The 25,393-nt window shown below is 43.4% G+C and overlaps 1 protein-coding gene across 6 annotated transcripts in view; it reads left to right on the forward strand.

Moving 5' to 3' along the window:
- The window catches only part of CTBP2 (C-terminal binding protein 2), a 224,409-nt gene that overhangs the window by 185,598 nt on the left and 13,418 nt on the right, over positions 1–25,393 (forward strand). For 5 of the 6 annotated variants that reach the window (XM_074959179.1, XM_074959180.1, XM_074959178.1 and 2 more), the window contains 3 exons: positions 10,384–10,538; positions 11,879–12,023; positions 23,509–23,715. In XM_074959179.1, coding sequence (XP_074815280.1) covers positions 10,384–10,538; positions 11,879–12,023; positions 23,509–23,715 — 507 coding nt within the window. Of the gene's footprint in view, positions 1–4,854; positions 4,925–10,383; positions 10,539–11,878; positions 12,024–23,508; positions 23,716–25,393 lie in introns of those variants that run through there. The other variant, XM_074959182.1, reaches the window with a different exon arrangement.

The raw sequence follows: 25,393 nt of genomic DNA on the forward strand, positions 1-25,393 counted from the left end.
GGGGGAAGCTGCATTGAGTTCCTGGGCTCTGCTGTAGAGGGGAGGCTGCTATTGTAGAGTAGTTCTTTAGAGTTTCTTTTTTATACGAGCAAGCCCACTTCAGCTGAGCCAGGATGGGGCTTTGACACCCGTTTTTACACACCTCACTTTGTAAGTGCTAAAGTTTGAAGTAGATATGTTTTGCAGCTGAAGCACACACATTCCTCAGGTAAAAGCTAGGTTAAAACAGAAAACTTGAAGGAGCTCAAGGGGGTCAAGGGTTGCCTCTTTGCTTCTTAGTGACCTTGGGAATGGATAAGTTCACCCTTGGTACCTGGGCTACCTGGCTGTCTCCCCTAGCTCATACTACCCTGCATGGTTTCTAGCTCTAGGGACACGGGGTGCTGCAGAATAATCCACAATGGAGGGACAGACAAGGGAGGTGGAGCTAGGCAGCCCAGGGACCCTGTAGTCTACAACTGTAGAACTTCAGGGGAGCTCAGCTGAGGAAGGGGCCCTCCATCTCCCAGTGGCCTGAGGAGCTGCTAAGGTTTCCAGAGGCCCTGGCTACAGTCCTTTGGAAGTCTGCAAGAGACTCCAAGTGCTGCCTTGTGGGGTTATAATGCTTTTAATTTCATCCCTAATAAAGACATTGGAGCCATGCTTTAACTGAAGAACTCAACATAATCTTAACTATATAGGGCCTCCAATGGGGCTCCATGGTGATCTCTAACGACTAGTCCTTCCCTCCCAGAATGACTTCTAACATTCAAAGCCCTGGAGCATCTTCAAACAGACACCCTTTTTCGTTGTTAATCAACCTATCAGATAAATGTTCCCTTCTTTCCTCCTAAGCATAGATGTTCCTTCCTCCCTTCCCTCTTGCTCTGCCCTCCCCCCAAAACAAAGTAATGGCGGACTTAATCCCAGGATGGGCAATATTCAGTCTTGCACTGGTAACTAGTTTAAGGGCCAGAATCTTTTGGGCTGAGGGTTAGATCCTGGCTGTTTTATCTCACTGGAAAGAGGAGATTTTTGCAGTTTTTCTCCATGGGGTACACCCAGCACTTGTTTCTGGCCCCAAAAGTCCAGGAGATTTTAGACTTTAAAAACTGTGCCACTATTATATGTAGAAAGTTATTTTAGGTCATTTCTCTAATGCGCAAGATACCTGTATGGACCCTATCATCATAGTATTGAGTGTCTTCCAAGTATGTTCAAGTAGAAATAACAATAACTCTTTCTTCCCTCCCAGCCTTAATAAGAGAAATAGTTTGATTCATTTTTATTAGGTTTGGTTTCATTTTCAGTGTGTTCTTGTATATACCTTTGTATGTGAATTGTACTCACAAAGAACTTATCGAAGGGAAGTTAAAGGAATGAGTTCAGTTATGGAAGTGTTGACACGCACAGTGATTAACTCTTGCAGGATTCAGTTTTGCAAGTTATGTGATGTGCAAAAGACACCAGACAGTGTTCGTAAACGTTTGTTGGAGTTTGTTTGGTGTGACCCACATAATTCACTTATCGCTTTGCCACTTGTGAGTTGGTAAAACCTTTATACCACACCATTGTGTATTATGTTAATACATTGCCAGTTTTAAAATCAAGATTGGATGCTTTTCTAAAAGATAAACTTGAGTTCAAACAGGAATTATTTTGGGGAAGTTCTGTGGCCTGTATCAAAAAGGTCAGCTTTGATGATCACAGTGGTCCTTCTGGCCTTGGAATCGATGAATATAAGTAGATAGTAACAAAATACAGTTTTGCTTGGCTTGTAGAGCAGTTAACACTGCAGTCATTAGAAATGCAACAGTTATTATTACAGACTAATGCTATTATTTAGGATAAGATTCCCAGGCCTTCTAAATATTCGTATTTATTTATGTCAAAATTTTATGCCAGTTATCTGCTTGTTAATAACAACTAAGAATACTTAGCATAGTACTTTTTGTTTTAAAAGTGCTTTACAAACATTAACTAATCATCGTGATACCCTTTTTAGGCATCTAGTATTGAGTTTAACAAAGTCCCTTTTTTATCTTACCACGGGACCACGGCAAAGAACTTAAGCACCTGCTAAGCTTTAAGTTCATGAGTAATCTCTTTGAAGTAGATGAGGACTACTCAGGTGCTTAAAGTTAAGCAGATGCTTAAGTACTTTGCCTAACTGGGTCTTAAGGGCACATTCCAGCTCCCATTAAAATCAATAGAAAGACTCCCATTGACTTTCATAGAGGTTAGACTAGGTAGTTATGAGCTCTCCAGAAAGAAAGCAAAGCATGCTTTATAGCAGTGGTTCTCAGCCGGTTACCTATCATTGTGGGCTGCATATGCAGCTCTATGGGTGTTATGTGGGCCACATCCACACAATATATATATACTACCCGTATGGCCCGGAGGATGTCACATAGGCTGCAGCTGTGTGCTGATTGGGCTGTGGGTTGAGAACCACTGCTTTATACAATCCTTGCTGTTAAACTGCATATCTAAAGTAAGACTTGAATAACGCTTGGTCCAGTGTGCTGTGTACTTATAACAGGACCCCTGTGCACCACAGAAAGGTGTATGCCTGTAAAACGAGATTGGAGTTTTTTCACCGAACAGACTTTAAACATATTTTTTGTTTTCTGTATTTTAAATATTTTATATTTTTAAAATCTGTTCAGTGAAAAACCTCCAATCTCATTTTTTTGTAAATGTGCTGGACTTGATGGTGCTGTCCTTGTGCAGAACAAATCCCCATTCAAGACTATGGGTGTCTGGCCTGAACCACTGTGATTCCATGGCATCTGGTGGGAATTTTGGTCTTTTTATTCTTTAACTTTCCATTTAAATAGACAACTTCCATCCGAAGATTCCCAGAAGCTTTGCAAATACTAATGAATTTATCCTCACTACACTGAACTGCACAGTGACTCATAGCTATATAGTGCTACAGAGGCAGCATGCTTAGAACACTGGCCTTGGACTTAGATTCAATTCACAGCTCTGTCACGGATTTCCTCTGTTGCCTTTGTCTCCCTTGCCTCAGTTTCTCACTTGTGCAGTGGGGATAATACCTCACATGGGTGTTGTGAGGATAAATACAGTCAAAAGTTTGAGGTGCTCAGATGCTACTGTAAAGGGGACCATATACATACAATAGATGGATCAATATTATTGTCCTTGTGTTATAGATGGGGAACTGAGGTGCAGAGAGGCTAACATGACTTGCGCAATCATGTTAAAAGTCTGCCAGATCCAGGAAATGAATCCAGATTTACAGGATCTCCATGGAGTGGTTTGGTTTGAGGTTTGGGTCAGTTATTTTTTCTATTCCCAGTCAACAAAAACAACAACAAAACAAACAGCAGCAAGAATTCTCAGCCAATAAATAAAATATACAACAGAAGTAAAGAGAACAATGGCTAAATGTTGATTAATAATCGAAAATCACAATTGCTTCCAAAGTTGGGACACAAATGAAATTCATGCTACTTTTAATACAGGGCCATAAGTGCTACAATCAATAACTGAGGGACCGTGGATTCAGACTAGCATTCATGTAAATATACTCAAACCCTAACAAATTGATTTTTAGCAAATGAAATCCCTGATCAAAATTGACAGCGCGCAAAGGATTTATGCTATCAGTTAATTTACTGTATAAGAGGAACTGAATACATGGGCAAATGTGGTTGGCAATGAGGATGCTAAGCTACACGGGTGTCCTGAACCCACTGCACATCTATATTCACACAACTGCTCCCATTGATTCAAGTGAAAATACATGGCTGAGTAGGGGCTACTTGCATGAGAAAGGGGGTGCAGGATTGGGCCCATAGGCATAGCAAGAACATCTGGAAACTGGGAGGGAAAGCTGAGCGGGAGTTCATGGGCACATATATCTGTTAATTAGGCAAGTCACGGTGGTTATGGTGACCCATTAAGATGGCATGGGATGTCAAGGAAGAACAGTGTTATGATTAAGGTATGGGTCTGGCTACGAGGAACGGATGGATGTTTTCTCCTTTCCATTATTTTTCATTGTTGAACACCCTCTACACTTCCTAATTTCAGCCAAAAGCAGATGAGCCAAAAGGTCACAGTGAAGGCTGTTCTCAGAGATATCTGGACCAACTGGAGTAGGGATCTCCAGGATTGCTAGCCCAGTTTTGTGAATGCAAATGGCGCTGCTAAAGAGCCAGATTTCATCTCTGGTGTGAACCCATTGAAATACAGTTGACTTACACACCAAGAATAAATTTGGCCCCTTAATTTTGGGTGCTTATGTAAATCAGATCTCTGAACCCTATTGCTGTTGATCCCTTGGATTATTGTTGTTGCAAGCTATCGGTTTGAACATGGAGCCTTGTTCCATATACTGTACATAGAGCAGCATGTTTGACTTCTTTAAGTAATGAAAAACTGCAGCATGGCACAGATTAAATCCATTCAAGACAATCAAGAAAAGAGGCGTATGTGCAAGTCAATGAGGGGGGAAAAAAAACCCTGACATATACAAGCCCTTTAGTGTGCACAGCATACGATTTTTTGGCTGGCACTCACATGATTTTATTCAAGGGCTGGGAAAGAACTATGATTAGTTAAAAGCTTCGGCAAAGTCTGGAGGGAGTGCTCTAAAGAGTTTGGAGCTGCACAGAGGTGACTGTAACTCCTCTAGCAATTTCAGACTATTATTCTGTAGCTCAGGACAAAAGCCTTTTCTTTCCCTCCGTGTTCAAAGAGACATTTGTCTTGAGATGTTGCAGCTGTGGGCTGTGGGATTGCTTGTTTGAAGATACTCCTTCGTAGACGAGAGGAGAGTCAACGCACTGAAAGTGGTAGTATTTTATCCTGTGTGGGGTTTTTTTCCCCCCCTCTTCTCCCTCCCTCCCTCCCTCCCTCTGCTACCATGTGCGGTTTTTAATAAGAAGAAGAATGTGGAGGCAACATTTTCCAGGCAAGGGGAAATTTCCTGTTTCTTTTCTGTTTGTTTAATAAAGTGTGTAGTTGACTGTAAAACTGTAGCTACTTTGTTGTGAATGAGTAATTCAATAGATTGTCGGGCTTGCTTCTTTATACACTTTTATATACTGCAAGTGAACATGTTTAAAGCTTTTTTTTTTTAATAGCTGCGTGGCGTAGGCAACTGAGATTAATAAGTATTAGGCAAATGGCTTCTGCTTTTGTTTCTGTGAGATAGTACCAGCCGACTTGCGGTCACACAAAGACTGCCATTTAGCAGGGAGCACTCCCTAATTCTCTTGGCAGGGGTGCCACTGGAATCGGATACAAGTGGGTGGCAAAGGGGAGGAGCTGCAAAAGAAGACAAGCAGGCTTTGTGTATTAAAAATGAAACAAAAGCACTTTATACACTGAGCTGGGTGCAACAAGCTGTGCTGCTTGTGAATCAGGGTGGAGTTTGAGTTCTCAGTGTTACAGGGAAAGGGTTTTTTTCTTTCTCCTCCCTTCCTTAAAAAGCTGTCCACTGAAATGCTGGAAGAAGTCCAAAAAAACAGAGAATGCCCAAAAATATATAATGAACAATACTTGGTCAACTTTGCAAGCTTTATTAGGATTTATCTTCACATCAGAAAACTTCAAACGAGTGGAAAGCTTTTAAATTGTATACATATATTTTTATAATATATTTCCTTGCTGATAAAGAGCGGTAATCTCAGTAGAAGAAAAAGAGACATTCTGTGCCCTCCATCTCTGTTCATAGCTCCCTCTTATTTGTAGCTACATGCCCATGAACTGAGACAGAACTGTGCATTTTTTACACTGGTGATGACTCCTTGTTTTATGTGCTTAATAACTCTTCGTAGATTAGCTCTGTGCTTTATATTATTTTATATGCTGCATTTCCCTTCCCTGTGTTCCCAACACTTACGTGATAGAGAAATGTGCTGCAGAATTAAAGGTTTAAGGCCCGTGATTTAAACCTTGAATGGGAATTTTTAGTGGGGGAATTTTTTAATTACTTTCTGATTTTTTTTTTTTGGCTTATCAGATTCTTAATGAAGCAGTCATATGTGTCAAATGTGTTGCATAAGTTAAAAGAAGGAGAAAAAATATATGAAGTTTGAGTCCATAAATTTGATTTTTCTGTGTCCCAGCAGTTTGATTTGAGTTTGTGTATAAAATATATGCTTAATAGATCTGTAAAGTTTATATACAGAGTCATAGAGCTACAACTAGATAGATACAAAGAATGAACCAGTCAAGGAAAATATATTGCACTGTATGATTTAACTTGCAAACCTGTCAATGGTTTTTATTAAAATGTAATTACTGTACATTATGCACTTCATCTCATATTGATCTGCTTCAAAACTTCCTTTCCCTGTCAAATTGAAGTAAATTACTTCATTGTAGTAAGAGAAAATGAGAGCCATTCTTCTAAATATTTAGCACAATTTCCAGCTCGCATTCATCCTTGGCAAGTGTATTTTTGTCTGTAGACTAGCTTGACATGTCTAAGGAGCCTATGTCATCACACACAATTACAGCTGTAATCCCAAGCAAAGACACAGATGTCATGTTCAAAAAAAAAAAAATCTTGTGTCCTACAAAGTCACTTATGTAATGATAGGATGAAAAACTGAAACCCGCCTCCCCTCCCACTCCCCAACTGTTTTAAGTATCCAAGTTTCAGATAGCCACTGGTTTTGTTTTACTTGTTTCATTATTTGAGAAAATAATTTCCAACCTCGTCTTATCTACATCACTGTTTGTAAATAGTTCTTACCCTGCATAGGCAGCAAGCTCTGATTACGTTTGGCTGAGAAACGCATTGGCCAGCTCATGGTGTAAATCCCAGTGACTACTAAAGCCATTGTCTCGGTGGTGATGTAACTATTTTCACTGTGCCATTTGCCTGTGTAGCATATTCTTTCTTTGCCAATAACAATATGAAGCTGTCATTATGTGATGGTCTAGGCTTCGTTACACCTTAGTAATGTTTTAGTCAGTGTTGCAATTAAGTTGCATGTTAAATAGGAAAGGTGATGAACCTAGCTGAAGAATAATGCTTCACTTATGGATGGTAAGCATTTGAGATTTATACACGTTTTATTCTTGTTTATCTGCTTATGGCAAGCTTCTTTCACTTATCCAAATCATCTCAGCTCTGTACCATCCAAAATGACACAGTTGCACTTCCATCTGGGTAAAATACTGCAAACATGATGTATTACTTCCAGTAAGTGCAAATAGAAATCTCAATAGAAAAAAGGCATCATGTTTAGAAAAGCGTTCATGTTAAATTTTGAAAATATTTCGTCAGAACTTCTGTTTGTTTTGGGTTTTATCTTTTTAATCCCAGTCAATAAAACAATTTCTGAGAACCATTAAACATTTCTGCTAAATTTGCCTGTGCCCAGGGTTTATTTTTCCCCCTCTAAAACAAGTATAACTAGTTTTTAACCAGTATTCAATACAGACCAGTGTAGATTCCTCCCTGAGGTAAGTGAGTTGGCTTCAGTAGAGTTCTGCAAGGCATGATTTTGGCTCATTGTGTTTCAGTCTGTCTTTCACACATTATTTGATGTAGATCTTGCTAATGTTGTTCACCTGATGGCAATCTGGATAACAGTGCACATTTAATTTTTCCATTTTTTTAAAATCAGCATGTTGGTGTTCTCATTAGTTTCCTTCCCTCGTTGTCATTTTTGTGGCATGAGGGTTACACTGACACCACTTTTGGCCTCTTCCACAGCAGGATATTGCAGTGTTGACCATTATCCGGGAAACCAGACTGCTACCACAGTACTGCAAGTGAGAGATCTTAGTTCCATTCAGTAAATGATCCTCCCTTTTCTGGTTCTTTTTTTATCTGCTTTTTGAATAGCTGTAGAGGCACAGACTATAGCATTTGTTCTGTAATGCTCTTTGTTTAGGTATTTATGACTTTCCCTGTGACCCCCCTTAACTAATCACAGGTCTCCACTTTAGAAAGGAATGGAAAGTGTAATCTGATTTTTCACCCTTAAAATAACTCCATTGACTTCTCCAGCGCTTGTCCAAATAATCATCACAAACTATTACTGTAATAACTAGTAAATTGATATGTTTGGAGCTTAATGTAGCAGGGAGATGACTATCAGATCTAGATGTAGTGAAGACATTACTTTCCATCACCACCTGAATAATATAGTCGAGTACCGAGGTAGAACAGATGTGTTCTGAACCTAGACAGAAAAAGAAAATCAAAAAAGATTCTGGAGGGTTCCTCTATCAGACAGGCATGTCTTAGGGCCAACATTTTTAAAAATGGCCTCTAATATTTTTGAGGGCCAAAATTAGAACACATTGGGCCTGCGTTTTCAGAAGGGCTGAACACCCACAACTCAAGGGTAACAGGAGCGATCGGTATTTACAACTTCTGAAAATCAGGCCTAAGGTTGCTTAAGTTAAGTACCCAGAATTAACTGCCATCTTTGAAAATTTGAGCCCAGAACACTTAATGGCGTCGGTCAAAGATCCAAAGTACTATGCACCCCAGATACTGATTCATTAAAAAAAAGTTACTCTTTCATCCAGTGATTTCCAAGCACTTTACAAGTGTTAAACCTCAGACCCCTGTGACATAGGTAAATAGGATAGCCAGGGCTCTATGAAATATTCACAATGAAATCTGAAAAATCTCAGTATTTGAGGGCTTAGCATTGTATATACCATTTTTGCTTGGAAATGGGACCATTTCTGAATGATTGTTTTTAACAAAATTCAAAATTTCCAAGCAAAAACCTCCATTTTTGAAATTTCATCCCAGTATACATGGGGGGTTCTCTTGCATAAAAACCATGAACTCGTGCATGTTTTGGTGCCTGTCCTCCATTTTACAAAGATATCACACACACTTAATTTGGGGCACTTAAGCACAGGTATACTGAGACTACTCTCATGCATAAAGGCAACACATGCACACATGTTTGAAGGAGATGGGCTTTACTGGACTGTGAAATTGCCTGGAATTATACCGTGAAAATATTTTTGCAACATGTTATAAAAAAACCCAACAAATTAAACACTGTCACAGAACCCTAATTATATCACCATTCTACATACTGATAAACTGAGACCTAGTATCTTTTAAGTGACTTATCCAAAAATGAAACAGTCATTGGCAGAGCTAGGCATAGCACACAGGAGTCCTGGTTCCTGGTCCCCATTTGGCACAATCGCTTGTCGGTTAACCTCAGCTTAAAAAGAGAAGAGGCTGAGAACATGTAGTTGTAGAAAACGCAGCTCAGTTTAACAGACACACAATTACATCTTGAGTGCAAAATAAACGTGTGGGAAAACTTCTTGTAAGTGGATCCATGTAAGAATAACAAAAACCCTCTGAGCTGTTTCCTGGCTGCTGTCACTCCCAGCTCTGGTTGCACATGCTCAGGAAGGTGTCCTGAAGATTTCCCACAGCAGCTGGGGTGGGGGAGTTTAAGCTATAGTCCCCATATGTGCACACAGATTCCTCTCACCTGCTCCAAACGCCAGTTTACAGTGCAGAGACAGAAGAGCAACAGTTACTCTGACTTATAATATTTGCTACTGATTTCATGAACTAAGATGTGTGTGTTTAGGGCATGTCCCCCACTTAACCCTAATGATACACATTTGTACAACAGAAGAGATTCCTGTTCTATTTCTATTACAGAACTGTTTGATCTGTTTCTCTTGGTTGGCTCTTCCCTTCCTTTTCCTTTTGGGATAAACACCTGTTTGCTTATGGAATGATTGTTGCCCAGAGTCTATTTTCTGAGGTAATAGGAATGCTAGAGTCTTTCCTCAAAAACCACAGTTTTAAAGGCCTATACAAACATAGAGAGTTAAATTCTGGCCCCATTGAAGTAAGGGCTTCAGTGGGGCTGGGATTTCAGTGTTGAATAAATTTGTTTGCACACACTCAAGAAAACAAAACTGGTGAGTCTGTCTTGTTTGTTAACATATATAGTACTTGAAATGTAAGGATATCCTAGCAAAACCTAATTCTATGGCCATATTCTGCTTTCACTTACACCTGTGTTGATCAGGAGTAACTGCATTGGAGTTAATGGAGTGGCACCCAAAAAAAAAAAAAGTGTGAGATCAAAGTCAGGAGCCCTGTGGTAATAGTAGTTGGAGTTGGAAAATGCATGGTAGATCAAGAGTCTACCCTCTGAGCAGGGCACGTTTGTATTTCCCTAATAGAGAATGTATCGATGGTCAACTGATACTCTGCTGAGTCTCCCAGGATCCTGTTCCTGCATCCAAACTACTTCCTAAAGCTTCAAATACAGTAAACTTGTGTGGTATGCAGCCACTTCCCACTTGACACAGAAACCAAGTTCAAATAATACTCAGATAGGAGCAACTATAGACTGAGAAGTGTTTTAAGTCCTGCTTATCTAACGGGAAAACTCCTTTTGATTGCAGGTATTCGCCCACAAATAATGAATGGCCCGATGCATCCTCGTCCTTTGGTGGCTTTGTTAGATGGAAGGGACTGTACAGTGGAGATGCCAATTTTGAAAGACTTGGCTACTGTTGCATTCTGTGATGCACAATCAACTCAGGAGATTCACGAGAAGGTAAATTTAACTTCTGTAACTTCATTGAGATTTTTTTTGAAGGAGAAAAAGATGCTTGTCCACTTTAATACCATATTTATTTTCCTGTTTGGAAGCTGCATTTTAGTGTGATAAACTGATCATACTTCTAAAAATATCTGTGGCTTAATATTCAGTAGAACTGGCTGGAAATCAGGATGTAATTTTCATGGACATTTCAGAAGGGTTTTGTTTTTTGTTTGGCTTTTTTGCATCAAAACTTTTGATTTAAAAAATGCCCTCAACATTTCTAATTTCGAAGTTTTTCAGACAACTCTCACATTCAGTGTGAGGTTCTACGCTCAACTGAGTGGCATCGGTCTGTCTGTTTGGATGCAAACTTTTGAATGTTGCACCCAATCAATTCCAAAATTTCAGGGAAAATTCTAGGTGTCAGTGGGCAGAACTCTGTTGATTCTGGAGAAAATCAGTCAACTGGAAGAGGGAAATGGGGGACCCAAGGAGCCTCTGGAATCTGGTTAGCACACACATCAGCTTCAACCAAGTCTATAATTGTCTCTGTATCGAAGAACTGATTATTGACAGCCATTAACACTTTGCAGCCTAATAGCACCCCTCATTTCAGCTTGGCCCATCCTCCCAATAGAGTTTAAAATGTTGACACCCTGAATGATTTACCTCCCTAGACTGAAAGGAAAAAAAAAACGGAGATGGGGGAAGGAGGGCACACACAGAGCCTCTGGCATGGGGGGAAATGGGTGATCCCAGTATGGGAGAATTGGTGGACCTCAGAATGGAAGAGACAGAGAGTTCTCACTGAGGGGTGGGGGAGTTGCAGGGAGTCCCTGAAATAGAGGGGTAGAGAAGGTGGCACACAGGGAGCTTGTGGCGGAGAAGAAAGGGATGCAATGATCTTCTGAGGTGTGCAGTGAGCTCAGCCTAAAGAAGGAACCGTGTGTGATCCTCTAGTGTAGTAAATACTTGTATAATACCAAAGGAGCACATAGAAAAGCACGTAGAAATGCTCAACAGTTACATTTCTTCTTGTATAACTGGACTTTTCCCTAAGCTTGTACCAGTGTATAAGATCTCCGCGAAGTCAACAGGGCATGAATTGCCTACAAAGCTCTGGTGCAGAGTCTCCTCTAAGGATGAAGCATCTCACAAATACTGGACCTTACCTGAGTATGTGCCCTCAACTCCTGTTAACTGTGCCACAGTCACGGGTGCACAGCACCATGAGCTCAGCACCTTGCAGGGGCAGGCCCATTGGTTCCATTGTACACTACTGTAACGGTTGTTGCCAGTTTTTCCCCGCTTAAATTACTAGGATTTTCTGACGTCCTTTTGTTCTGTTTCAGGTATTAAATGAAGCCGTTGGGGCAATGATGTACCACACTATCACCCTCACCCGAGAAGATCTAGAGAAGTTCAAGGCCTTAAGGGTCATCGTTCGAATAGGCAGTGGATATGACAACATCGATATCAAAGCTGCAGGGGAGCTCGGTATGTGTCCATTCCATGCCAGTGGCCCCTCTGCCATTTGTTTGTTTCTCTTTAAATCAGCCCAGGTGACATTATTTCTTGCCTGCATTCGATCAACGTGGCACGTCAGACCAAATTTTCAAGTGGGTTTTGACTCAGTCCCTAAAATTGTGGGTGCAGTTTTGTGTGTTTTAAGATGTTGCATGCAAAAGAACACGACTGTGAAATACACAAAAGCGTGGACAATTGTAATTTTAGAAACTGCTTTTTAAAACTTGCCCCAGTTAGAAATATATATATCCACCCACAGCACAAAAAAATGAGATTGATGTATGTTTTAGATGGTTTTTATTAGTTCTGTGGGGTGTTTTTCTTATTCTTGTTAGTATTTATTTTTCTATCATGTTTAATTTGTATCTGCATAATCAAATAGAAACTACCATCTACAGTTGCAAGCACTTTTTTTGCAATCACGATAACTCGTGTCCTTAAATTTAGTTGCATTTGTACACCAGTTGAATAGTTATGGGTCTACCCAAGTTGCATGCAAATGCAGATTGCTTGTGGAACTCTGGGGATTTGCACATACAAATAACTAGGTGAGCTAAATTGCATCTACAATTCTAGTGGCTGTGTTGAGACCCCTTTTGATAATTTGATCCAAAGAATGCAATCCATCAAGAAGTACCATGACAGCATTGCTCAAGATTGCTTGTGTTAAAGATTTTCTCTCAGGAAAATAAGAACAACAGACATTTAGACCCTTAGATAATTCCGGTGAAATAGTTTCAAATAGTCATTCCTAAAAAGCAGATACTAGCATAGTGAAGTATTTTTCAGCTAGAGGAGCAGTGTCTTCTTAGTGTGACAGATTATTCTCTATTTGTAACTCTTACTATTGTCATCCATGCTATCCAGGTTCAAAGGCCTTCAGCATTTAAAAAAAGCTGAACAAAGTACACAAACATAGCTGCATAATCCTCCCTTTTAAACATTGCAAATTGGGTGGCCAAATGATGGGATTTGACACCTACAAATGTAGCCGGAAGTTTAATTGGCACCATTATCTAGAAGGGAATGTTTTAAAAACTAAGGAGAGATCTTTAACTCTGTATAGCTGATACATGACAGGTGGCTAAACATAGTGACGAGTCATGCGGTATCCACCCTCTGAACACAAGTGGCTCAATTCTGATTTCAGACATTCAGGCTCATTTAACGCATACACTCTCCTTCTGAGCTATCTCCTACTTGGAATAATTACCATAATAGCAATGAAATTCAACCTTTACACCAAATGGTTAATTCATTTTAAATTGTGGAATTGAAACAGAATCCCTGTGTTACCTAACAGCATTCCAGATGAACACCCTATGCTACAGAAAGTTCAGAGCTACCTCTCCACAGCTTCTTCGCTGTTCCTGATGATTATGAGAAGCAGAAATTAATAACAACAATAGGGTTGTACAGTCTAATAGGAAGAGCCCTGTTGTGATGGAGCTGCTTTTGTTTTACTTTAGGGTGGCTGCAATCCCTGTAGTCTCACACCTGCGTTGTAACAGTTTCTGGGATTTGTAAAATAATGTCAGTGGCTATATATTTACAAAGACTTATTTTTTTTTCTCCCCCACTTGTTCCTGTCTGTTGCCTAGGTGTGGATAACAGTTCTGTTTTTCTGTCTGATCACAGGTTTTTCATATCAGTACTTTTTTTACATTAACAAAAGCTTTTTTTTATCATTCTATTGGAAACAGGAAAATGACATTTTAAAATGTTCTCACAGCTCTACTGAGAAATTAACTTTATTTTTTCATGTCCCCATAGAGATGCACTGTATATAAAAGCAAAGGCAGCATTCACCCGTGGATCTGGGCAGTGCTTTGACTCAAAACTTTGTATACTTTTGCATAACAGATGTGCAGCAGTTCTGACAGATTGGAACAGAGCAAATATCCCTAAGGAAAAGAGCTTCTATAATGGTCAAACCATTTACTATTCATTGCTATTAGTTATAAACCAAAGCTACAGCTGCTAATGTCTCCTTGCCAGCTTCTACTCTTGTGACAGGGATAAATATCTTTGGTTAAACAGATACATGATAGGTCCTCTGCAGTTTGTAGATCTTATGTAGTTAACTTCTGAAACTTCAGAGTCACGTATAGATGTTTTCATGATGCCCTGTGCTCTGAAGAGGAAATCTCCCTGAATCCACTTGTGTAGAAATATTAACAATCATTCCAACCAGCCTTGACACTACAGGCTAATCATGTACTCCATATCAAGAAGTTTTTGAGGAAAGAATATAAGCCAAAGTAGATGATCATGGCTATAAATCTAATTCTCACCTCCCTTTCAGATACTTTAGCAATAACTGTTCACAATATTCATGTTAGATTTTAATTAGAATTGTCCAGGATGGCACTGATTTTGCAAACCAAGATAGTCTTCATCACACACCTAACGGCCTAATTATTTGTGTTATGTGTTTATAGACTGTGAACGGAGTCCCAGGGCGGGCCTCACTGAGATTGCTCAGTTAGGGCAAACTGCAAAGAATGAGGCAGACAATCCCCCAAACGGGTGGTTATTCTAATACTTAGATTCACCAAGGCAGCAACGAAACAACTTCCTGGGTACCCAGAAGCCAGAAACACAGTTCCCTTGAAGCAGCCCAGCCATGAGCTCCCACCCAGACAGCCAAGTCAAATATGATGAGGATTACTGAAAATCTTGTTCATCATATAAAAACTTCTACCAATCCCAAAGGATCAGAGACATTACCCACCAGGTTAATGAATATTGCAGATCTCACCCAAATATACTCTTACGGCTGATTCATATTAACTAAACTAAGATTTATTTAAAAAGAAGAGAGAGTGAGTATAGATTAAAAGATCATCATACATACAGACTTGAGTAAAAATTTTAGATCAGTTTCATAATAGAGCTGAGCTTTAGAGTTGCAAAAGTTCTTTCAGAATTAGTTCCATAGGTCACAGTCCAATGTCCAATATTAGGGTGACCCAGACTGGAGCTGGGGACCTTAGTCTTGCAACTCAAACTTCCCCTGATGAAGCTTAAGCAGATCTGAGATAAAAGGATCAGGGCCCAAGAGTTCTTTTTATAGTTCTCAAACAGGCTATCGATAGCATCTTGACAGCAGGCATTCCTTAGGTGAAGAATAGTGATTTTGAAGTAACCTCCTATTTCCTAAGCATTATAGGTAACAAACTGCATGGATTAACAATAAGGCAGCTGCTCATCTCTTGCCATTTACAGGTAGTTTAGTACATACTTCAAAGAGAAATGAAGACAGTGATATTACTACATTCAGTTCATCTAAATGTTAATATCTCCTTTTGATCTTTGAATTAGCAGAATACAGTGATAGACAGGAACTGTTTGGTTACATTGTCAACCTCTAACAATGCATATGTAAACACACAAAAAACACAATCATAATCTACTAATACGTCTCTACAGGTTGAATCTGAGTCATTTATCCTGCTATTGTGTAACCCTTTCTGGCCCTGTGTCACATAGTCATTTTTATGGAGACATTTTCCCTATATTTCACCTTCTTTTTTTTTTTTTTTTTAACTCCTAATGTCAGGAAATTATTCTATAAAAATGTCTCTCAAGCCCCTTGCCATAACTGATTGGACTGTGATGAATTAAAATTTCACCTTTGACATTTTTTAAAATGGTCTTCTTCAGCAACATCCACACTAGATGGGGTGGTGAAACTTTTCTGAAATCAGTCATGCACACGCTGAATGCAAGCAACATCGGGACATGTCTAACTGTGTTATCCTCAGTGAGGGGTTGTTAAAAGTGCAGTGCATACATTTTACTTCTGTCCTGCATTCCCGTGCTGCTGCAACTGAGTAAACAGGCAGTGTGCGAATACTACAGTTTAAAGTCTCTAATGTCTGTGCTGAAATTCCTCCTGTTATGGTAATATTTAGATCTTGATAGCGCAGCTTTTGTTCCCTTATTGCAAAGAAGAAAGGGGTTTTCATCCTATCCTACTCCTGAGAAGACTCAACAAATACAGGTACTGGCCTCAGATTCAGAATGATAACTCTTGCCTGCATCATTCCATCTCTCCAAGCTCAAGATTGGTTTATAGCTCTTGACTTGCAGGAAGATCCTTAGATTCACAGTGGGGCCCAACAATTAACAATACAGAGTACTGCCCTTCATACTCTCCACAACACCAAGAATATTCACAAATGCCTGGGGATGGGGGCAGCACACTGAAGGAGAAAGAGACTCCACATCTGTCCGTGCCTAGATGGCAGGCTGATCAGGGGCAAGGTCCAAGCAGGAAACTGCAGCACCCGTAGAGTCCTCTCTCTGTTCTCCAGTTTGGACTCCTTGTGAACTATGAAAAAGAGTCTGTAACAGCATTCTGACAATACAGTTCATGGGAGCCAAGATCAACTCTGTTGATGAGAGCTCACCTGCTAGGGGGACAAGTTCCTGTCTATTCAGTCAGTGACAAGGGACTTCCAATCAAACCTGGCAGCAATGGTGTGTACATGCCTGGGGCTGCTGAGTCACCTGTCATTGTGCATATAATTGAGGCTGCTTGCAAGACTTCATTTATGGCTCTTACAACCGTGATCTCCATCACATGAACAAGAGAGTCACATTCCCACCCAAGTTCTATAAGAGCCCACTTAATGGCTGAACCTAGAGAACGTATGAAAGCGTGTTCCTTTCTTGACCAGGTCCCAGGACAATCTGAATGTCCTGGAGTTCAGGGTCATCCAGTCAGCCTGCATGGCATTCCTGTCTGTTCTCTGGGACCCTATGGTGCAGATCTTACTGGACAACATGTCTGCAGTGCACTACATCAACAAGCATGGAGATGCTGGGTCATCCCCTCTCTGCTAGGAAGCCATTGGACCTGGCGTCATCACCATGGGGTAATCCCATTGGCGCTTCATCTTCTAGGAATGAGCAACAACCTGGCAGACTTTTTAAGCAGGCACACAATAACCAACCTCGAGTGGTCTCTGCAGGTGTCCGTTGCAGAGCTGATATTTTACAAATGGGGGATGCCACAGAGGACAACACCAAGTGCCTGAACTTCTGCACTAGAGGGCACCTGAGCCTGGCCTCCTTACAGGTCTCCAGGTTTCCTATACGTCTTTCCCTTCAGTTCCCCCTGATCCCCAGGGTGATATTCAAAATCAGAGGGAAGACGTCCATTCTGATGCTAATAGCTGTCTGTTAGACGAGGCTATTTGGTCTGCCGGACCTCTTGAACGTGTCAATTCAGTCCTGCATCCCTCTAGCAATCTGCCCGGACATGATATCTGAGAACCACAATCAGATATTGCAGCTAGACCTGCAGCTGTTGCACCCAGTGGCTTGGATGTTGGCTCCTTGAGCACTACTGACAGAGACTATCATCAAGAGGTCCAAGATAGCCTCATACAAAGCATGAAGCCATCCGCCAGGAAGACCTGCTTCTCCATATGGAAACAGGTCTCCATATAGCCTATCCAGCATGCTCTGGGACCAGTTGAAGCTCCAGTACCAAAGATCCTCCATTATGTGTTGCACTTGAAACATTCTGGATTGACTCTTCGTTCTCTCGGAGTTTACGTTGCAGCAGTATTGATGTGTCATGTCAGTACAGTTGTAGCCAATGGTATCCAGATTCCTCAAGGGCCATCTGCATACTTACCCTCCTGTTGGAGACTTGACTCCTGCATGTTGTCTTAACATTGTCCTCCTGTTACTCATGGAGCTATTGTCAGATTATTTAACCATCCTGGCCCAGGACTGGTGTATGTGTGTAAATAAAACCTTACCCTTAAGATGGTCTTTCTGGCCACTGTCACATCGGCTTGGATGGAGAAGTCAGTGGAGTATTGTCTGGGTATATTCTATGAGTAATTTATTTTATTTACACTCGTACATCAGTCCTGGGACAAGTGTGGTCAAACAGCATGCAGGGCAGTCCCATCTTCCAGGAATGTCAACCCAACACCAATACCTAGTTCCCAGGGAGCTGCTATGCCTCAAGTATTGACTCTAATCAGAGCCCAAGACAGAGAGCAAACTCTGCTGCATGTCACACAGCTCCCTCTCTCCTGAAGCTGCCTCTGCACACAGCTTTGCAAAACACCAGACTAGCAGCAGTGCATCGTGTCTTCCTAAGAGTTAAAACTTGTTCTCATGTCCCTCCACCCCCCACCCCCCACCCCAAAAATAAAAGAAACCAGAAGATTGTGTGGCAGCCTCCTGGTGATGCTCTCTATCACAATAACGTTGCATTCTTAACTAGGTTAAAGAGTCATAATATATATTGGCCATATTTGTGTGTTACAGAAATGTTAGTGAGATGTTGCAAGCAGCAACGTGAATTGTTTTACCACTAATGGATACCATTAGCATATAAAATCAAACTGATATTTATGCCTTGCCCGATGAAGACAGCTCTTTCAGGTTTGTTGATAGGCTAGTGTTAACATAATTCATCCCTTCAAAATCTCAGTAAAAGTAAAGAAAATGCGTGCTCTTTGGAACAATCATTTTGAATTAGACACTTGGCAAAGTGTTTATCTACAAAAATATGTTCATTTGGCTGTGGACTGTTGGCATGTTGCTCACAGTTTGACTATAGTTTGCGTAGCTCCTTGGTGTTTTCTTTTAAAAGTAAACAAAAGCTGTACAGTTATTTACATTTGAAGACTTTAACTTCATATTACATCCTATGGGGCCTTACCATACCCCTCCCTCATCTCCATCTCCCCCTTACCATGCACATTACACAGTGGATGTAACACCTCTCAGCATTAATTAGAATTACACATCCACTGAGAGCGATAGACATATAAATGCCTTAGGGCCTGATCCAGAACTCACTGAAGTCAGGGGAAGGACTCTTATTGACTTCAGTGGGCTTGGATCAGACCTTTACAAGCTTTACAGTGCAAACATTTACTCTCAAGGGAAATCTGCGCCAAAAATTCTGCAAATTTCATTTATCAATAAATAAATGTGGAGGCTGACACAGCACAAAGGCCAGGCCTGCCTCAGGAACACTCCAGGGCCCTGCTTCTCTGCACCAGGTGAAGGCAGGCAGGCTCAGTCCAGTAGGACCCAAGTGTGGAGGGGCTCAGTGTGGGGGGATCCAGGTGTAGGGCGAGAGGATTCTGTGTGGGACAATCTGGGTGTGGACGGCGCAGTGAGGGGTCCAGGTGTGCTGGATGCCCAGGGGCCTGTTGGGGGTTTCTGGTTTCAGGGCAGTGGGACTCTGCAGGGAGGTTCAGATGAAGGTAGTTGGGGTTCTACAGGGAGCATGGGAGGGATAGGGATAGCAGGGGGTCTGGATGTGGGGGGCTCAGCAGGGGCGTCCAGGTGCAGCTGGTTGGGGCTCAGTGGGGTGGGAGTCTGGGAGTGAGGGACTTGTAGGGTAGTCCAGGTGCAGAGGGGGATGGGGTGGGGGATTGAGTGTGGGGGGCTTGTAAGGGGTGAGACTTGGCAGAGGGTGTCCAGGTGTGGGGGGCTCTGGGATGCAGGGGGTGAGGCTCAGTGGGGTGGGAGACTGGGGGGTGTCTGGATGCACAGGGATTTGGTGGATGGGGGAACTGTACAGCGACCCCTCCCCCTGTGGCTGAGAAGCAATGGGGGCAGGAAGCAGGAGGGTGGGGGGAGATGCGGAGCTTCGTGCAGTTGGGGGGCTTCTGGGGGTGGGTCTAGCAGGAAAGAGCAAGTCCCATCCTCCCTCGCCCTCAGCCCAGCCGGGACTAGCAGCTGAGCGTGTGCAAAGTAGGAGACACTGGTTGGGGCATTCCCAGCCCCCTCCCAGTGCACCTCCACAGTGACTTACCTCTCCCCCAGCAAACTCGATGGTACAGTTTAGCATTTTTAATACAAAAATATGCAGCATGTTGAAAGTATGGGAGCAGAGTAAAATAACATGCCTGCGGGGGGTGCCGTATCAGTTGCTTGTTCCTGTGTATATTTAATTGAATGCAGAATTCCCCACCTGCTCGACTAGTCCTAGAGCACCCAGGCCCTTGAGAGCAGGACTGAGCTCACAATTGTAGGTCTTGCTGAGTTGGCGTATTCAGCAGTGTCCGCTCTAATGGGTGTCCTGATCAGCTGATCCCGGCAAGCGCCCGTTCCTCTGCCTGCACCTTAACAAAGAGGTTAGAGCGCTGTGAGAACTCGGCAAGCCCTGCGCCTCCGCCTCACCTCCTGCGCCATGCTGACAGGGCTGCAGCCTGCACCAGAGCCTGCTCAGGGCTGCTGCTGCTGCTCCTCCTACATCAGTAGGCAGGAGTGACCCCTCTACCATGCAGGAGCGGGCTAGCTACCACTCTGCATCAGGCTACTTGAGACTCAAGTGATGGGAGAAGGAAGGTTTAGTGGGAGGTGAGAGCCTGCCCCTCCTCCTGGGGAGGAAGCCCTTGTACGGGGAGAGGACGAACTTCCCCATCCACCTGCCTCATTTGCCATTACAGCTGAGTCTCCCCCTCCCCCCATCACTTCAGCTGCTCCAGGTTGCCCCACTGAGGCTATGTCCTAACTGCAGAGTTCACTTGAGTAGGCTCTCGAGTTAGCCTAGCTCAAGTGAGAGTGAAATAACACGCAAGCTACAACCAGCGATTATGTTAGCAGCACGGAGTGGGTGTGTTAGTAGCTGATGATCAGTCGCCCTGTCCACCCAACGGACCAGCCAACATGAGTTAAAAGTACCACAGCTCTGGAGTTAAGGGGTTTTGTGTGTGTGTGGACGGGACTCAAGTTAGGACAACACTTGTTATAACTTGGGTTCACTCTGCAGTGAAGACAAGCTTTGAGTGCCGCACCAGGCTTTAATATTGCCCTTCCCCTCAGTTAATTTTTCCACTAGTCCTCACTTCTTCAATCTGTCCCTGTCAGGCAGGCTGGCAGTGCACTGCCTACATGCACAGATAGCCCATAGGTCCTTCTCACAAGGTGAGGACCAATGCGCAGATCCTTGAAGGTACAGTACATAGACATTATCCTGCTCAACATAGCAGTACTTAACTCTAGGCAGTCTGCTGCCCGGTGGAACGATCAGCCTTGTGCTGGGCTCCCCTTACAGTGCAGAGGGAGAGCTAGACACCTAAGGAAGGAATCGGCAAGGGAGCCGCCTAAGCTAGCTGGGCGTGAAATCCCGAGGAAAGACTTGGGGCAAGGAGAAAAGCTTAGGCACCGGAGCGGCTGGCTGCTGGGTGCCTCCCTCCACGTGGCAGTTTCAGCTGCGAACCCTCTCCTGGAGTGAGGCACCAAAGACAGGTCAGTTACTTAGCCCATGCCCTGGCAGCTGAAACTATCTCTCTCTTCTGCTCACGCTCTCCCACACTTGCTCTTGTCCACAGGTGTGGCTTAATCATGCTCTGAGCACATCTACAGGACAGGGCCCTGCTGGTTAGATAGGCGTTCCCCTTCCCCTGACCAATTTGAGACTCTGGCTTAGGGGTCTACAGGGTGTCAGCTTGAGCAAGGCCTCCAAGCTGCTCATTAGTTGTGGGGCAACGTCACCATTTAGGTGGCTCTGCAAATGCTGACCAGCATTTGGAGGTGTCTCCAGGGTTAAGTGTCAACTATGAGACCATCCATAATTCCTGAATGTGGACTTAGTCACCTAAGAACCTTTAAGGATCTGGGCTGTAGGGATTGTCATATGAGTTTGCCTGAATAAGGACTGTGGGATTCTGACCCTTTACAGCAAGATGGGGCTGCAAACCTTGCGACTGCTCTTTCCAAGGAAAGGTTTAAAAGAAATGCAGTCATGATGGTGGGTAAAGCTCCCAAAAGTGCCAGATCCTCAAAGGTATTTTGGTGCCTACATAGATTTCATTGAGCGTTAGCGGCTGAAATACCTTTGAGGATTTGATATGTGGATTTTAGGACCCTAAACGACTTTCAGTGAGGTATAGGCTCCTAAACCACTTGGACACTTTTGAAACTGTTACCCAAAATGGTCATTGACTCTCACATGGGCAAAAAAAGAGGGACTCGTGCAAAAACGTTCTCCCTTAGCCTAGGGTGATCCTGTGTCCCTTGGCCAGATTCATTGCAGAGAGGGAGAGTGAAGGGCTGGGAAATCTCTGTTTTACCATTTAAACATTTCTTATTATTTATAACCGAGGAGAGAGAAAAGGTTGCATAGAAAACACGTGTGCAGTAAGAGCCTGGTTTTCAGGGGAGCTTAGCACATGTTTCTACTGTTTTCCTGTTACTAACAGTGTTCAGCAAGTACAGTGGGAAATAGTGTGATGGCCTGTTGGTATGGTGAGGGCAGGCTGCCCTGGGAATTTTTAAAAAAAAATCTGACCCTCGGTGCATCCCAAATGCAGACATTTCTTCAGAAGTGTTTGTAAGAGCCCGAAGGATAAGTAATCCTGGCAGGGCTCCAGAGATGGGGTGAGTCCCATCAGAGACAGAAATTACCCCCAATCTCCCCTCGATCTGGCAGTAGAATTTAAACCAGAAGCGCCCAAGGAACCCCTCCTTCCCACACATCACTATGCAACAGTGTCATAACAGCCTCGATTAAGGACGGAACAGATCCAAGAGGTTGAGTTTTTGTCTCAGAGAACGACCAGCTGCACTTGGCCGATATCGCTGCCCTGCTGTGGCACAGTGGTGAGGTACCACGAGAGAGAGAGAGAGAGAGAGTGTGTGTGTGTGTGTGTGTGGCGGAATGCTTGCTCTGTATAGAAATGCAGCAGACTGACATTTCAGAGGTGAAAGCAGTCTTACTGCAGCTTATAAAACCAACGTGTGTGAAGGAACAATGGGCCTGGCTGGGACTTGCATGCTTTGGAACTACTTTGCCCCTTCACTGCAGAAAATTAATATACTAATATGTTATGTGCAGCTAAAGTAAAGAAAGCAGATCAGTAACATTCCTGTAATAACTGTACTGCTGGTATTACATTTAAAAAGAACTTCTAATTGGTTCATTGGGGAAAAAATAGAGTATCAAAAAATGTATAAGTATCAAAATAGGATTCATTGTTAGCAATTAGGATTGCTTAAAATAAATGGAATCTTCGCTTTAAAGGGTGTCTTGAGCTTTAGCTTAAAACCTATGAAAAAAATCTACCTTGGGAAGTACAGTGTTTAGATACCTACCTAGAAGGCGTGCTTGCCTGATCCAGTGTGCCAATCATATGTTCTTATGTATGGTATTCCTTACGTAGTCCGCAGGCTGCAGCTGTGAGTTTGGTGCTTTGTGAAGCGGCATCTAGCAGTACAATTTCAAGGTGATATTGGGAGTTTGCCACAAAATTCCTTTCACCATCATGTAATTTTGAGCAGGTCTGCCTACATGCTGGGTTGGGAAATGGTCCGTTGATGGTGTCAACATACAAATGGTTCAGATCAGTTTCTTGGACATAAAACAGTTTCATTAGTGAGAAGCCTGGAGATTTCTGGTGTTTCAGTGACTCGATCGCGCAGCTCTAAGATGGTGATTTTGTTGGGTTTTTCCCCCCTTCTCCAGGGATTGCTGTCTGCAATATCCCATCAGCAGCTGTGGAAGAGACTGCGGATTCCACCATATGCCATGTCCTAAACCTCTACAGGCGGAATACTTGGCTGTATCAAGCACTGAGGGAAGGGACCCGGGTGCAGAGTGTGGAACAGATAAGGGAGGTGGCCTCGGGAGCAGCTCGGATCAGAGGAGAAACTCTCGGCCTCATTGGATTTGGTATGTTGGCAACTTCTGGGGGACAAAATATCAAAGCAGAGCCATCTAATGGAGTCTCGACCTTGGAGGAGTACGACTCTCAGGACTTACATATGAGATGGGCAGCTGGTCACCCAAGGGCTGCATCCCACTAAACAGATCATTTTATTTGTACCCCTGCAGTCCAGCTCGGTGCAGGCGATCTGGTGGTGTCAGGGCCAGGAAGGGGGCACGGTGGCTGTGACATGATACTGTGGCGAGAGCCAACAGGCCAGAGTTGGGAGCCAGGCCCAGCTCTGTGGCAGAGGAGCCAATAGTGCAGCATGAATGCGGGACAGGCTTGTTCCCCAGTCCCCCTCCCCCAGGACTCCCCCCGCTAGCCTGTCAAAGGGTTTGAACAGATTTTGTGGCTACCTCCACTACCTTAAAGTTCCCCATCCCTGACTTAGATCTTCAATATCAGCATAGCTTATTTTGCTACATTTACTGGACAATGCACTTGTGAGCCGTTTTGTAGTGATACAACAGGAGCCACGCTAGGGGTTCCACCAATTTAACGGTGTTTTTAAGCTGCTATAGTTCCGTGGGAACAGAAGCAATGTGCCCTGATTTTCCGCCAAAGGAGCCTGTTCTTTTCCTGTTCAGAATTGTGAACCCAGCTTCCTCTGCGAAGAGGAAGCAGCTTTCCAAGGCTGCGGGGACTTTGGTGAGCCCCATCTCCTCAGGGCTTTCGTGAGCCTCTCATGCACTCTCCCTTTACCCTATGGTAGTTTTCCCAAAGGGTTCTCCACACACACTGGTAGCCTTGTTTCATGCTGTATCTTCCCACACGCTCTGCTCTGGAGTGTGACCATGAACCTTTGCAACAATTTCTGTATCCTCTTGCTAGCGATGATTTTCTCCACAGGAAGTTCCTTGGCCATGCACGGGGCCAGTCCATGTATTCGTTATGTGAGCCAGCCTGTGTGTGAATGTGTGCTTCCCCCAGGAGCCACACAAGGCGGGAGCTGTGTCTTAGAGACCTAGCTCCTTCTGGGCTCCCTGCTCACTCCTCAGAGAAGATTTCAGTTTCGCGAATAGTGTAGCTGAAGTCGGCATATCTTAGGTCAACTTACCTGGCCTTGAGGAGGGCGGCGAGTCGACCGCTGCCGCTCCCCCGTCGACTCCGCTTCCACCTCTCGTGAGCTGGAGTTCTGGAGTCGATGGGGAGCACGTTCGGGGATCGATTTATTGCGTCTAGCCAATCAATTCCTAATAGATGGATCACTACCCACCAATCCGGCGGGTAGTGAAGGCCTGCCCTTAATGTGGTGCTCTCTTTCCCCCTAGTGGTGGCTGGGCCGGAAGTTGCTGAGCCTGCTACAGCCTTGGCTGAGAGCTGAGTCTTTTAATCCAGGCAGTAGTGGCTCATGCTTTTAGGGCCAGAGGTCCTAGGTTCAGTTCCTGCTGCTGAGGACCCAGTTGCTCTGACTCTGCCATGCTGGCCAGCCCATTTTGGGAGCAGAGCCCAGTCCCTGTCCACCAGTGCATAAGGGAAATTCCAGGATGCCGCAGAGGAGAGGGAAGTCTCACTCCCCCAAATACCTTCTGCATGGCTGCGCAAAGCCAAGCCAGAATCTGACTTGCAGTGGAGCGAAAGTAACACAGATAACTGGCATTGTGGCTCATCTTTTACCACTTGTGGCTAATGTGCATTAAA

The sequence above is a fragment of the Natator depressus genome, chromosome 7, assembly GCF_965152275.1.
Source record: "Natator depressus isolate rNatDep1 chromosome 7, rNatDep2.hap1, whole genome shotgun sequence".
Lineage (NCBI taxonomy): Eukaryota > Metazoa > Chordata > Testudines > Cheloniidae > Natator > Natator depressus.